The following is a 15091-nucleotide window of genomic DNA, read 5'->3' as shown; positions in this document are numbered from 1 at the left end:
TTCTGCAACAAGAAACTTGGGTTTTGATATAAAATTAGTTTTTTTTTTACCATTAATTGATGAAATTAATCCCTTAATTAATGAAATTAAATAGCTTTTTAATTTATTGAGAGAATTGTGCATTGAGGTCAGATGGGTCTGAAATACGTTACACATTTGAGCCAAAGACCTAACAAAGATGTGAAAATTGACTAAAAAATGTCCTACCTTCCCTCTCCCGACGTTATTCTTCATCATTGTAGTCGTGCTTCTGGCCGTTGTTGTCCATAACTTGTCGTTGCTATGCTTTGTGGAGGAGTGGAGATCAGCGTCTTCAGCAATGCCCTAATCATCTTCTTCACCAGTGCAGGTATCACCTTCAAATACAGAATAGAAGATAACAGCGTGAAAAGACAAATCCAATGGCATTCTAAGCATCTGCTTTTCATTATCTCCTTCAAATGCCCCCAATTATCTTATCTCTCTATCCTCATAATATTCTTACCCTCTTCTCGTTTCTTTCCTTGGAAAATCGTTAATTTTCTCACCCAAAATCCGTTTTAATTTCCCAGAAAATCCAATGGAAACGATGGGATTGTCTGATCTTAAGAGGCACTTTGCCTTCTATGGCGTAGGAATTCACAGGTCGTCCTGCTTCCACTGCTATCACATTGACTATTATGAAAGGCTATTCCTGTGTCAACTTGCCCATAAGCACCTACTTTAGTGCATTGAAGCGTCTCTGGTTGATGGAAAATGTCGATGTTGTGAAAAAAGCAGTTGAAGGGGGGGATATTGTTTGGAACAATAGACAGTTGATTTGGAATATGATAAGAGGCTTGAATGGTGGGGCTCATGTCATTGATGTCTCAAATGCATTTAGAACAATGCTCATAAATCCCAAAACCCTTGATCCTAGGCATTCCTGTTAAACTCATGTTTATATACTTTTATTATTTCAATAATGAAATCATCCCTTGTGTAGATATTATGAATGATGTTTCATGATATAATTGGAGTAAATTCGCATTCCATAGAATTGTAGAGAGACTAGAAGAAACCATTCACGCTTTTCTACGAGATGGGAAAGGAATAATCTGAGGTTTTCGACAACTGGTATCAGGGCCATCTATTCTAGCATGTGCAAACATTGTTTTGTAGGGTTGTTTTATTCATCCCATGGCTAAAAGGGATGAATGAATGTAATTATAGTAATTATAATTTTCTTTCTAATTATTATAATTAATTTTGGGTTATTATTATGTTTGGATCTATTGATGATATTTGATTATTGTTTTCTAGATTGGGTTGTACATCCCAGAAAAGATATATGGTTTTTATTTGATTGTAAAAATCTTTACTTTTCAATAGATAGGTCGCAAATTCTATTAAAGGAGCATAGGTTTTTTTTTATTATTGTAAAATTTTCATTTTTTTTTTCATCCATTTATGGTTACCCAAGAGAAAAGATGGAATCTTGAAAGTTCTTTTTGAGATTCAAGTGGTTAAAGAAAAAAGAAGAAATCTTGAAAGTTCTTCATTTAAGATCCATGACAGAATAGTAATGTTGACTTGAACTCAAAATTGGGACTACCTCCTAATAGTTTCTTAGGGCAAGCCACATATGGATTTGAAGCTTAGGAAGTCACAAATCCAATGGTTCAAGCAAATTGCAATTCAAAGTTAAAATGAGGGAGATATGACCAAATGAAACAAGGTTGTGCAAAGTGCATGGCACCACACTGATGTCAACTTTGAGTCAAAATCGTGGCTACTTCCGTTTCTTGAATCAAATCACATATGGTTTTGAAGCTCAAGAAGTTATGAATCCAATGCTTCAAATGGATTGCAATTTTTGAAGTTGAAATGAGAGAGATATGGCTAATTGAAGCAATAGCATATTGTTATGGGGCTAATTCTTTTTGGTTATTCGGGCAGAATTTTGGGCCTATTCTTGGGCTCAATATTTGGTGGCAATTGGGCCATTTGGGTTTTTATTTTCACTAACCCCATTTTTGGTTGTAGGGTTATTTTTGGTAATTCGGATTTTATCCAAATTTTAATTACTAAATATGAAACAGAATCCTTAAAGGCCATGGGAAAAGTTTCTATTTAGTTATTCCCTTGTTTTTATTATATGCTCTTTATTGATTGTATAAGTGGCCTCAAGATGTTTTGGTATTCTTAATTGAAAATACATTTTCATGTTTTTTATTTTTTCAAAATTGGAAAACTTATTTAAATTGGAATGTGCATGGTTAGGAAATTTTATTTTAAAGAAAAAGATAAGTTGGAAAAGGATTAAGAGCTTTCTTCCCTTTTAAAATCAATTCTTAGAGATTTTAATTTTATTTAAAGTCTTCTCAAATCTTTGAGATCTCTAAGAATCAAATCTTTCTTTTAAGGAAAAACTCTCATTTTTTCAAATCTTTATAAAATAGTGTTTTTCCTATTTTGCACAAGATTTCCAATTGAAAGAAAATAAGTTCAATTTGAAAATTTATGATAGCTAATTTATAATTAAGAATGATTACCAAAATAAGTATTAGAACTTAAAGAAAAGGTTTTTTTTTTTTTTTCATATTCTTAGTAAATTTTCTTGAGAAGATATTTTCCAAGATTATTTATTTAAATGGGTTGTTGCTAAGAAGAATGTTATTTCTTTATAACTATCTGTTTATTAAACTTTAGGAGGTTTTTTTGTTCTCTCTCGGCGAGAGAAGGAAAACTACACTTATAGTTAGTTCTCCAAGCTCTCCTCCCTAGAGAGAAGGAGGAAATTGTTCTATTTGGATAGTTCAATGATAAGGAATAAGAGAGCAATTCTTTTAGCACTAGAGTCTTGGTTTAAAAGATAAATAGTGGATTTAGAAAATCTCATGATAGAGAATTTATTATAAGAATGGTTACCAAAATGACTTTGGAAAGTTTTAGTAATTTAATGAAGATATAAAATATTTTGAAAATACTTTCCAAAATGGATTGTTTAATTCCTTTTTGAAAATAAACATTTTTTGGAGTTTTTCATAGAGAATATTTTATCTATTAAGGAATTACTAAAAGATTCTATTTTTGGTAGTATTTAATGGAATAAATTATTATGGAATTTCCATGGAAATATTTATTATGTTGGAAAAGTGTAAGGAATAAAAAAAATTAAATCTTATGAGGATTTTTGAATATAAGAGGCAAAAATTCCTTTCTTGGAGAAACTGCTCTCAAGATTATTCAAAATTTCATAAATTGGTAATTACCTTATTACACAAGAATTTCCAATTTGGAAAATAAATATTTTGAAAATTTTCATTAGATATAATTTATCATTAAAAGATTTTACCAAAAAGTTTAGTAATTTGATGGAAATAAATTTCTTTGAAACATTTCCTAGATAAAATATTTATGAATTGGAATTATGTATAGAAGGAGAATTTTATGAAAATAGATTTTAAAATTTTGAGAGTGGATATTTTATCAAAATTCTTTTTGAATATTACTCTCATGGAAATTTTAAATTTTTCATGTTGGTATTCTCCTATTATACTAGGTTTCCAATTAGGAAATAAATATTTTTGGAAAATTTCAAAGTAGATAATTTATTTATCAAGGAAATTACTAATGGTTTTAAAATGTTCTTATTTATCTCAAAAGATTAAGTGGGAGAGAGCCTTAGGCAAGCCCACAACCTCCATTGTCGAGCCCATCTTGATTTGGGTTCATCACCATCCCCACAATGGGTTAGCCCTAAGAATAAGGAGATATGGACTCTCAACATAGATGAGACTAGATATGTTTATAGTGGGAGCGACCACCCCCATAGTCGGGTTTTTTACTTGGTGACATTGATAGTTCAAGGACAATGGTTGTACACTTGAAATTGGATATGAAGTGGTAGAATTGCCTCACGTGGTCCCACTTGCATAGTCCACTAGCCAAATAAAAGGTATGTTGATCTTGCCTTTAGATTCCTTTATGGTTAAGGCAAGGAGATCAATCTGAGAGGGTCTCTAAATAGTAATAAGGTCATGGCCTACCCCACGTAGGTTTGATTCTTATGATACTAGAATACCTTGCAAAAGGATATGTAGTTCGAGAGCGCTACATTTTTACTAAATTAATTACCAATTGCTATGAATGCTCAATTATGTCATATGCTTGATTATATTCTTTGTTATAGATATCATGTTGGTTTTATTATCATTCTCTTTCTCACAATAGGCTAAGCTCAACTAACCAATTGAACTAATTTTATTATGGATATAGAACTAATTGTAAAGAAGCTAGTTTAGGTAGAGCTAGCTATTCCTTATGAACTAACCTAGCAAAAGGAAAGAGTGGAATATCAAAGTGGTATTAGACGAATCAAAAGACCAAGTGTCTAATACTTGGATTTTTGGATAATGTGTTGCAATAGCAGCACATGTCTATTACTAGAGACTTTGATATTCTTTTTCAAGTTTGCAATGGTTATTTGGTGATAAGGGTAGGTCAACTTTGACAACCTGCTCTTAGGATTGTTATGAACACCAATATTCATATGATCTTAGAGACCTTACCATTTTTCTTTGGGATAAGGAGATTCTCAAAGATTATAGGGTGTTCATATGGAAGTCAAAGGTTCTTTAGGTTCTTTTACCAACATAAAAAAGAACAATACCAGATAAGAAAAGTTCAAGAGAAGGAATAAGAGGGCAAGCTCAAGGGCAAGTGATTCCTTTGTGACCTTTTAAGACACTTGAAAAGGAATGCCCAATTTACCTAAAGGAAAAAGGAAAGCATACATCATTTTCTCAATATTGTTGAGTATTTAGTGGTGGATTTCACCATTTATGGTTGATAGATTCTAGGGCCACTACCTGTAAGTCCTTATAGGATATTCAACAAGTGAGAAGGTTAAATGGGATTATACTTACCTTAGCTTCAAATGCAAGGTTAATTATGCAGGTAAGTAGGAGGTAATATCCTTTTCTTTTATATGTATTCCATTATCTCTTTGCCAAGTGATGAGAATAGTCAGTTCTTAGGATTAAACCTAATACTAATTAAACATTTGGTTTCTAGACCTAGGTCATATTAATCTAAATAGGATCCAAAGACTAATAAAGTCTAGTCTCTTTGACAGAAGATCTTTCAATCTACGAATGCTATATAGATGGTAAAATGATCAAGAGGACTAGAACCAAGGAATGTTTGGAGTTAGTGCATACTAACATGTATGGAGCTTTTGGTGTCCATGCATGAGGAGAGTATGGGTATTTAATCACTTTTAGTGATGATTACTCTAGGTTTGGAGATAAGAGATCTGATGCCTTGGATACATTCATTGAACTTAAGGCAAAATCAGATAACTTATTCGATATATATACCAAGTCACTTTGATTAGATCAAGGTGATATGTCTAGTAAGTTTGATTCTTTCCATTGGAGCACCAGATTATTTCCTAGTCATGTGCACCAGGGTCTCCATTATTACAAAATGGAGAGGTGGAATGAAGATATCAAACTTGGGTGGACATAGTGAGATCATGGATAGGTTTCTCATCTTTTCCTAGATTCTTTTGGAGATATGTCTTATAAACTATGTAAAACCTCTTTTTCTTAAGAGGTATATCATTTTATAGGATATCTAAGAGGATTTTAAGGTCATAAGAACGTTATTTGTTGATACAAATGTCAAATTTTTTTATGAAGACTATATGATAAGGAATAATGCAAAGAGTGATATAGATTGGAAGATATATTAGAAGATAGTCCCACATTACATAGAATAATATGGATCTAGAAGGTTAAAGACATACCATTCCTATGATTTTTAGTACACTAATGTCTCATCGTAATGGGAGGTTTATATCCCATAGATTATGATGAAGTGGTGAGTAATGTTTGTGCTCACTTAAGGCAAGGAGCTATGAAGAGGTAGTTAGAATTAGATCATTATGAGAAAGAATCTAAACAAGAGAGAAATTCTTGTGTGAATATAAAAGAGAAGTAGTAGTGCTCTTATGCCTTTCTAATAGGAAAGGATGAGAGAGTCTTGAAAGCAAAAATGATGGTCATATATCTCATTGATCAATTATAAAGCCTTTGCAGATTCATTTCATATGGATGTAGGTGGTCTTCATTAAACCAGGTAATATCTATGTTTTAAGTGTGCTGTATTTTTGTGATTCTTAGGTTTGTTTAATTAACCTTGTTTGAGCAAAATCTCCTTAACACCATCCAATATATCAAGGGATTTCCTGACTAAATTATGATTCCAATTTGAAGTGCCTCATGACATGTAATGAAATAATTGAAAATCATCTAAAAATATGAAAATGGGGTTTCATAAATCACAACCAATGGGTCATAAAGTCTCTAGCTTCAAATATATTATATCAAATTAAGAAGAAAGAAATCCAATTAAGATAAGATAAACATTTCAAATGCAAAGGCACATAAAAATTTAAAACATGAATCATTCTCTAAAGATATAGCTTAGAGAAGTTGTTTTCTGATGGAGAAAGTAACAAAAAAAATTATGTATTAGTACATAGCTGGTCCTGTGTTTATATTTAGTTAATCTTATGCTTCAATCAGAACACATGGGCTTGGACCCAAAATTTAGGTGCCTAGAGTATTGGATGAAGGGGGAAATAGGACATATTTTCATGAATAACCTTCCTGGTGAAGGTCATAAATTCAATCATATATCCCAAATGGATAATTCGAAAATTTTCTATTAGAGTTGTTTTAACATTTGAAATTGCATAAAGTAGTCAACGAAAAGCTAATAGGAACTACTGGAACAAGAAAAAACCCATTTATGCTATAATTGATTCTCATCTGGTAGAGTTTGTGTGCACTATTAAAATGCCAAAACACTGATATCAAATCAATGAAGGCATGTATAAGAAAACAATGGTTGTGAACTTGGCAACGTTAGGAAGATGGTAAAAGAGCTAAATAATTCTAAGGGTAAAGTTGTGGCTTCATGATAAATATTTTATAGTTTGGAGGATACTTGGGAAGTCTTCTGTAAATTGCAAGGAATATACAAGAAGTCTTCAATGGATTAAGCAAGAAGAACATGTGTAAAGCACAACCAATCCATCTGCCTTAATATGTCTTCAAGTTGGTAATTGAGAGTGGGGACTTTAGACAAACGCAGAATGACTAAAAAAGAAATTGTTACCATTGATTCAAATTCTAATAATAACTCAAAAAGAACTACCAATAAAGGTCAAATGAAAGTCACATTAACAGACATGAAATATTAAATCAGAGCATGTTGGGAATTGATTCATTCATTTTGCCTTTTACTATAGGCACAAACTAAAGTACTAAATGATCATAATCTATGGATGGCCTCAAATTGTATCAAAGGTTTCCTGAATAACAACCATGGTTTGAAATAGTATAAGCTATGGCCATCAAGATCATAGAGTCTTGAAAATTAATTTTTGTGGTCATCTTCTTGGGTAAGGAAAAAAGGGGTTTGAGGTATGAGAATCAGCCTTCATGCTAATGCTATCAAAGTATGGCATTGGCATCAGTTTTTGAGGCTTGTCCACATGCAATTCCATGTTATGCAAATAAACAAGTGAAAAGCACTTTTGTATTTCACTCTCAAAGCCTCCTTATAAACCCACATTTGGAGATATTATACTTCTATTATAAGATGTTCCTTCTGCAATAATGTCCTACCAAGGTTGTTAGTGGGATCAAATTAATCCTTTTTCTGTGGTTTTTGAGTAACACAAAATCCCAAACCAACAACATTGGACAAACTTCCTAGGCCAACACCAAATCCCAAGAACACACAATCTCAAGCTTACTCCTTGAGCCAATACCAAATCCCGAGCCAACTCGATCTTGGATATATTTCTTGGGCTGACACCAAATCCCAGCTACATACAATTTCAAGCCTTACTTCATAAGGCATCATTTTCCTGGGAGAGGCATTGTGGCCAACCTTTGGCTGGTGGTTGACCAAATTAGAGAGGCCTTGAAAGAACCTTCATTTTGATGCCTAGGTGGAAGCAATGAAGAAAATCCATGTACCATATGCCTTTCATGCATTCTGAACTTGTTCTAACAAATCAGTTGATCAAAACGGTTTTCCTCTCCACTGCAGGGAACTCCTCCACTGCAGGAAAGAAGAAGATTACATTGCATACGTTTCCAACAGAACTGGCTATTCCACTAAAATTTAATTTCTCAGTATCTACGTATCAAAACAGAGTGATTTTTTTTTTGAGAAAAGACGTACTTGGTTGTAGATTTTGGTGATTTAATAATAATATTTTTTTCATACAAAACTTTTGATTTTCAGTGCAGTCCAGATCAAAGCCCTAAAAATGCAAAGATGAAACAGAAAGGTTGTTTAAAATTATCTCAGATCAATGACATAAGAACATAATTCACTGTCAAAACTCCAAGAAATTAATATTACCTGTCTCAAACCTCAAGAATAGAAAGAATGATATGACAAGAATTGATGTATAAGAGCAGCAATGAGATCAGTTGATAAGCCTTACTACCAACTGTCATATAATGAAAATGGCAAACCTCCATTATCTCAGTTCTGAAACTTTCAAATGCGAATCGGAATCTGAATGGGTCATGCTTAGAATCAAAATGGCCTCTGATTGAGAAGGTGTAAAGTACCGTAACTTATTAACCCAACAATGACTCTAAATTAGAGATTGAGAAGGTGTTATGCACCTTAACTTTTTGGATGATGTTTGATAAATCAACTTAATAACTTAATATAATTTAATGACTTAAGTCATTAAATAGTTTAAACATATTTGATAAAATAATTTAATATCACAACTTTAAATATTAAGTTAAAATTGTTAACTTATTTTTGCCTCATTTATTCATATTTAGCGAATGTATATTTTACTACTATGATCCTACATTCACAACTCATCTTTTATAGTAAATATCTTTGTAGTTAATTTATGCCTCTACAATACTTTGAAAAATATGAATGTTTAACAAATAAATTTATTACTTAGAATTAGTGAAAATATAAATGTTAGTTAGAATTAATGAAAATAAATATATCAATTTGATGATTTTGAATAAATTTTACCAAAAAAAAAAAAAACCTCCATACATAAAGTAAAAAATAAATAATAAGTTTTAAGTCAATAATTTAATTTAAAGTTAACTTAAGTCATTAATTAATAAGTACAAATTTTTACAAATCACCCATTTAATTTGTGTATTTAGGTCTAACGATAGTATCAAACGAAGTTTAAAGCATATAACGAGACGACCGCAAAACTTAACATGCAACAAGAAACTAAAAGCAACTTTAAAATTTAAAATTTTAAAATTAGAATAACTTTCAAGCACTTCAAATATGTGCAAGATAATAAATTTTGTAAGGAATAACAATAAAATATAAACAAGTGAAAATGTAAATTGCATATAAACTAGATATGTACAGTCAGAGAATGAAATGACTTGCATATAGAAATGAGAAGAAAGAGAGAAGTGACTCACCAATAAGCTGACATAAGCCATTCTTGGAGTTTAAGCATTCTTGGATGAGTTCAAGCATGGGATCCTTCCTCACAGTTCTCTCCTCCTCTTAGCTTCTTAGGTTGTGTTTCCTCAAGACAGTAATAACGACTTCCATCACTGCTTCTCTTGGCACTAGTATACCTTGTTTGATAGTTCACTTTCTTATCTCGGGCGTATATAAGATGGATTCCACAGTTTTTCACCACATGGGATGCCCCAGAGAGACTAAAATAAGCTGTAATCTTCCTGAATTTATTGAGGCTACTGGACTTCGGTATCATAAGTTTAGCACCAGGTTGATACACCAGCCATATGTGATCAGTCTCAATCACTCTGTCTCCGCTGTGTGTCCAAGAGATGGAGCTACTCAAATAAGGCCCTTCTCTAAATTCAAAATTACAACAAACGAGACCAGAGCCTTGAATGATTTCATCTTCCTCAAGTGAGAACACAGAGCATAGAGCAAAACCCAGGAAGTCCTTGTTATGCCAATTTGGAGGCAGCTCTATTGTTACTGAGGATCCGATACTTGGATGCTGGAACCACTCTGGAATTGTACTTCCAGGAAGAACAATACTGTATTCAATTTCTGGAAGAAAGTTCTGCATCAAAAGATAAATAAATAAATAATTATAATGTTTTAAGATATAATACCAAATTCACACATGAGAGAGTTAAACCTGACGAAGTTTCTCCAGTATAGTTGCCCCATTATCCTGAGCTAGTGCGAAGCAATTCGGCAGTTTGAAAGTTACAGGACGAAGGCAAGAGGAAGACGATAGGTACTGTGGCGACTGTGGAGATAGAACTGATAAAGATTCAAGGGATATGCAATCCCCAGCATCTAATAATTTTATACTTGGTGGGAGCTTGGAAATTTCTTGAAGGCTTTTGCACTGATTCACAGAAAGGACCCTTAGATGAGAAAGTCTATTCACCTCCGCAGGTACGGTAACCAAATTGTTTCTGCTAAGGTTTAATTCTTCCAAGAAGCTTAAGTGGCCAAGATTGTCATTGATCGATCTATCTGTTAGATTGCAGCCACTAAGATCTAAATATTTTAAGGAGTATAAACCTGACAAATAAGGCAACTGCAAGCCAGTCCCATCTGAATTTTCTCTATGCAGTAACCTAAATAGAAGGGATGAAATCCAGGAGTTAGATGTTGATCCTTTACATCCCCTAAAGGATAACTCTTTAAGGTTTCTCAAATGAAAAAGTGAGAGAGGTGGTTGAGTTATAGCAGTTCCATCAGCTTGAAGTTTCATCAAGAATTGCAACCTCCCCAGGTCCTCTGGCAATTTGCTGAGTTTTGAACAGCCAGAGACAATGAGGGTTTCAAGGGATCTCAAACTGCAAATGCTATTTGGAAGACTCCTGAGGTTTTTGCATTTTCTCAGATTCAATAACTGAAGGCCTTTTACATGAACAATTGAGGGGGGCAGCTCTTTTAGAGATGTTCCATCTAAAAGAAGCTTTTGTAAACATTCCATAACCTCCATGATTTCCGGAAACCTCTCTAGACCTGAACAGCCAGAGAGCACCAGAGTTGTCAGGGATTTCAAAAAATAAATGTTGCTTGGAAGAATCATAAGGTTTTTGCAGTTTTGCATATCCAATAAAACAAGTCTTGGGAGAAACACCACTGAAGGGGGAAGGTCTACAATAGCAGTCCCTTCCAAATTAAGCTCCAACAAATATTCCATATACCCTTGGATCTCTGGAAACTTGTCAAGTTTAGAGCAGCCGGAGAGGTTAAGAACTTTAAGTGATTCCAATCCAGTGATGCTTGGAAAATAGTGAAGCTTTTTGCAGTTTTTCATATTCAAGATCGTAAGCCTCTTCAGCTTTGTAACTGATGGGTGCACCTCAGGCAAACTCGTACAACCATCAAGAATTAGCAGCTCCACACGTGGTGCAAAAGACAAGTTTGGACATTCCATAAGGTGTTGGGAGTTACCGAGATTGATGACTTCTAACTTTGGAAGACACTGTAACATAAAGAAAATCAAAATTAAAATTCCCACACATTTGCTTTGATGAACTTTAAACTTTGTTGGTAAAGGATCAGTAATCATACCTTACGCTTTTTCCAGAGGTGTTTTAAGCTGCTATGCTTCAAACTGAGTTCAACCAATTTCCAACCATCAAAATTTGATGGCAATGACTCCAAAGTCCATCCATCCCAATGGAGATATCTCAACTCATGAGAAGGAAATTTAAAATCATGAGGAAGATGGACGGTGTTAGAAACTATAGAATTATTTTCTACATTTTGATAGACTCGGAGCAATCTAAGTCTTGTCATCTTTTTGAAAGCATCAGAGGTAAGATGTATTTCATTTGATACAAACATGTTTAGGAATATGCCTTCAATTCTTTTAGTCCCCTAAAAACCATGAAGAAGGGATAAGTAAAGCAAAAACTCATCAAATCTAACTAAAATCATATACATAAACCAACTTTTTAACTGAAAATTAATGCCTTAAAATCTAAATAAGATCAGATACTTAAGCTCTTACCGTATTTGTCGTCAATACATGATAAACATCTTCAGGATCCCACAATCTGCTCCATTTGCCAGGTTCAGTATGATATTGCTCCCGAACAATTTCCCAACCACTTTTTTGTATCAGATCATGCATCAGTAATTTGTTGTCCAAAATACTAATGAGAGAGTTGTCAGTGAGCACTTTTATTCCTAGTTTTGAATAGAAATTGCAAGCTTCAAGTATTCGTTCAACAAAATCCAAGTCCTCTCCTTTGAAGAAGCACGCAACATCGAGGAATATCTCTCTATGACAACCATCCAGTCCTTGAAAACCTCTCATAAGCACATTTTGGATTTGCTTGTTAGGTCGTTTCTCTAGCCTTTGCAGGACACTTTCCCATTCAAATTTTTTCTTACCAAACAAGTGAGAACCTAGAACTTCAAGAGCTATTGGAAGTCCCTTACAATAATCTACTATCCATCTCGATAGGTTCATAAAACCTTTTTGAGGACTGTTCATGTGAAACGCATGCAAAGAAAAGAGTTGAATAGCTTCCTTACAATTTAATTCCTTAACCTCATATAGTGCATCCAGTCCATAGCCAGCAAGCAAATATTTGTGTCTAGATGTTACAATAATTCTACTACCTGGACCAAATGCTCTATTTATAACTAAGAATTCAAGTTGGCCAGTACCATCAACATCATCAAGAACAACAAGAACCTTTTTAGACCAAAGCATGTCCCTTATTACATGAGCCCCTTTAGAAATGTCTGTTATCCTCGGAATGTCTTCCCCTAGAATATCTCTAAGAAGTTGCTTTTGTAACTGAAGCAAATTCATCTCATGACTACTAAAATTGGAAAGAAAGCTAGCACCATCAAATTGATGAACAATTTGGTTATATACAGCTTTGGCTAGAGTTGTCTTGCCTATTCCATCAATTCCATTTATCCCAATCATGCGGACATCATTTGAGTCAATAGATATTAGAGAGGCCATTTCTTTCCGATGACGTTCCATTCCAACCAGCTTATCACTAGCAGATAAGAGTTTAAGATTCCTACTTAAAATGTTTTGAACAATTCTCTGAATAGCCTGTGATTCATACCTGCCAATCATAAAGCAATATGACAACCTATATGAGTTTAGAAATTGTAATAAACAAAGCATAGAACTGACGATGATGTTTAGTTTTCTTCACAACTGAACTATGGCAAGCATAAATATTAGATACCTTGATGAAGTGATATTTTCATTATGTTGTGCACCCATTATTAAATGTAAAATGAATTCATCCGTGGCTCCATGTTTAGTGACTCCAAATCATTGAAGTTGATTACTAGTAGCAAATATCAGTTTTGTTTCAACACACACATGTATCCAACTTTTTTTGGATCAACGATGAGGAGCTTGAAAGTAGTTAAATTTTAAAAATTAATAAATATTAATTATTTTCCATGTTAGTTGTTCATTTTTCTTGAAAGTTTCCATTTGAATATTACATTAATTAATGTTTCCAAGGATTATTCTAATGCATGAATACTGAATGAAATTCTAATATATAAACAAGCATGGAGAATTCACTTCATATAGTTGTAAATGGATGAAAGCAGCTGAAAGCAAAGATTCATATATACCCATGCTGCACATGCCATCCAGACAAATTGGCTGCATGCCTCAACGCCGCCTTCCATCGCATCAACTTATGCTCCGGGACCTTCTGGTATTTATCAAATGCTTCTCCAAAACTTCCCGTCTGATTTCGCACATCAGATGGTTCCACATGGTAGAAAACTGGCACTACCGTCTGCCCCTTTTGTATCTTGCACTCCATGATCTTGGCCAGCTCATCCAAGCACCATTTTGAATGAGCATAGGTGTTCGAAAAAACCACAATATACATCCTCGACTCTTCAATAGCCTTCAAGATTGATGACCCGATCTCTTCTCCTCTATCAAGTCCTTCATCGTCTCTGAAGGTGCGGATGCGCTTCTGACGCAAAGCGGAATGAAGATGATCTGTAAAAGTGAAGCGAGTGTCTTCACCTCTGAAGCTCAAAAAGACGTCCCAACTCCATCCAAGAGAAAAGATTCTTGAGCTTGTCGTTGGAGCCATAGTCGCGGACGTTGTTTGTCCAAAATTGCAAGACACTAAGAAATTTTTGGGTTGTTAGAGTCAAAATTACTAGAGTCTGAATATTTATTTCTCTCTACCTTTTGACATTGGAGCTTCCTCTAATCTTCTTCTTCTTCTTCTTTTTTATTTATTTATTCAATGCACAGTATTAGAAACAGAGGGCGAGACTTCCTGGAATTGCTACTTTCCTCGCCTTTTTTTCCTTACATTTATTAATAAGTTTAATTTCAAAAGATAATCTAAAAATAAAAAATAACATAATTTGCTATTAGAAATTCATGAATTAAAGTCAGTCTAAAATGATTATTATTTCTATTTTACCTATAATAAAAAATAACATAATTTTTTTTTTGTTTTTAAAAATAGATGAAAATAATTTTTATTTGTCCTTGAAAAATTAATCTATATTTTATTTTGTTTTAAAAAATTATTTTCATAAAACAATAGCTAAATGGTACCGTAAATTTTTTAAAACCAGGTTTTTAAAGAAAAAAAAAATCAAACAAAAGCTGTTTTAAAAATATTTTTAGGTTATGATTGATTTCCGAAAAATGTTAAGGAAAAAAAATATTAAAGAAAATGATTTTTTCATGTTTTATTGTGCTATAAAATATTTCAAATAAAATTAAATATAATTAAAATTAATTAAAAACTTATATATTTTAAAACTATTTAAACTTTATATTAATAAGTTAAAATGAATTTAAGATAATAAATAAAAATAATTTATTATCTTTAATTTTTTTTTTTTTTTTGCTTTCTTTACATTTTTCCTAAAATTTTCCAAGAACCATAGCCTTGAATAAAAAATTAAAGGCGTGGGATGAGAGCTCCGAGGAGATCGTACCAATAAAAAAAACATACGACAGACCGAAAGAAAGGGGGAAGAAAGGCGAGAAAAGGAGAAGTAGGAGCCCCAACGTTGACAGTCCAAAAAGGAAAAAGAGGTGAGGAAAGTAGCAGCA

At 33.1% G+C, this 15091-nt stretch overlaps 1 protein-coding gene across 2 annotated transcripts; it reads right to left on the bottom strand.

The window, feature by feature from the left end:
• Positions 1-7270: 7270 nt before the first annotated feature.
• Positions 7271-14346, bottom strand: LOC100245203 (disease resistance protein RPV1). 2 transcript variants are annotated; one of them, XR_009465429.1, is made up of 6 exons: positions 13627-14346; positions 12017-13097; positions 11575-11883; positions 10175-11485; positions 9474-10096; positions 7271-8103 (listed from the first exon to the last, which is right to left on the bottom strand). XR_009465429.1 is itself a non-coding variant. In XM_010649846.3 (5 exons), exons 1-5 carry the CDS (start codon positions 14103-14105, stop codon positions 9524-9526), a joined length of 3753 nt encoding a protein of 1250 aa, XP_010648148.1. In that variant the 5' UTR covers positions 14106-14346; the 3' UTR covers positions 9340-9523. The 2 variants fall into 2 exon arrangements, 1 of the variants encoding a protein (XP_010648148.1); XM_010649846.3 differs by lacking the exon at positions 7271-8103 and having other exon boundaries at positions 9340-10096.
• Between the last annotated feature and the right edge of the window lie 745 nt (positions 14347-15091).

This window comes from Vitis vinifera, chromosome 3 (genome assembly GCF_030704535.1).
Source record: "Vitis vinifera cultivar Pinot Noir 40024 chromosome 3, ASM3070453v1".
NCBI classification, from domain to species: Eukaryota; Viridiplantae; Streptophyta; class Magnoliopsida; order Vitales; family Vitaceae; genus Vitis; species Vitis vinifera.
The sequence above is the reverse complement of the archived record's forward strand: the minus strand, read 5'-3'. Positions and strand labels throughout refer to the sequence as shown.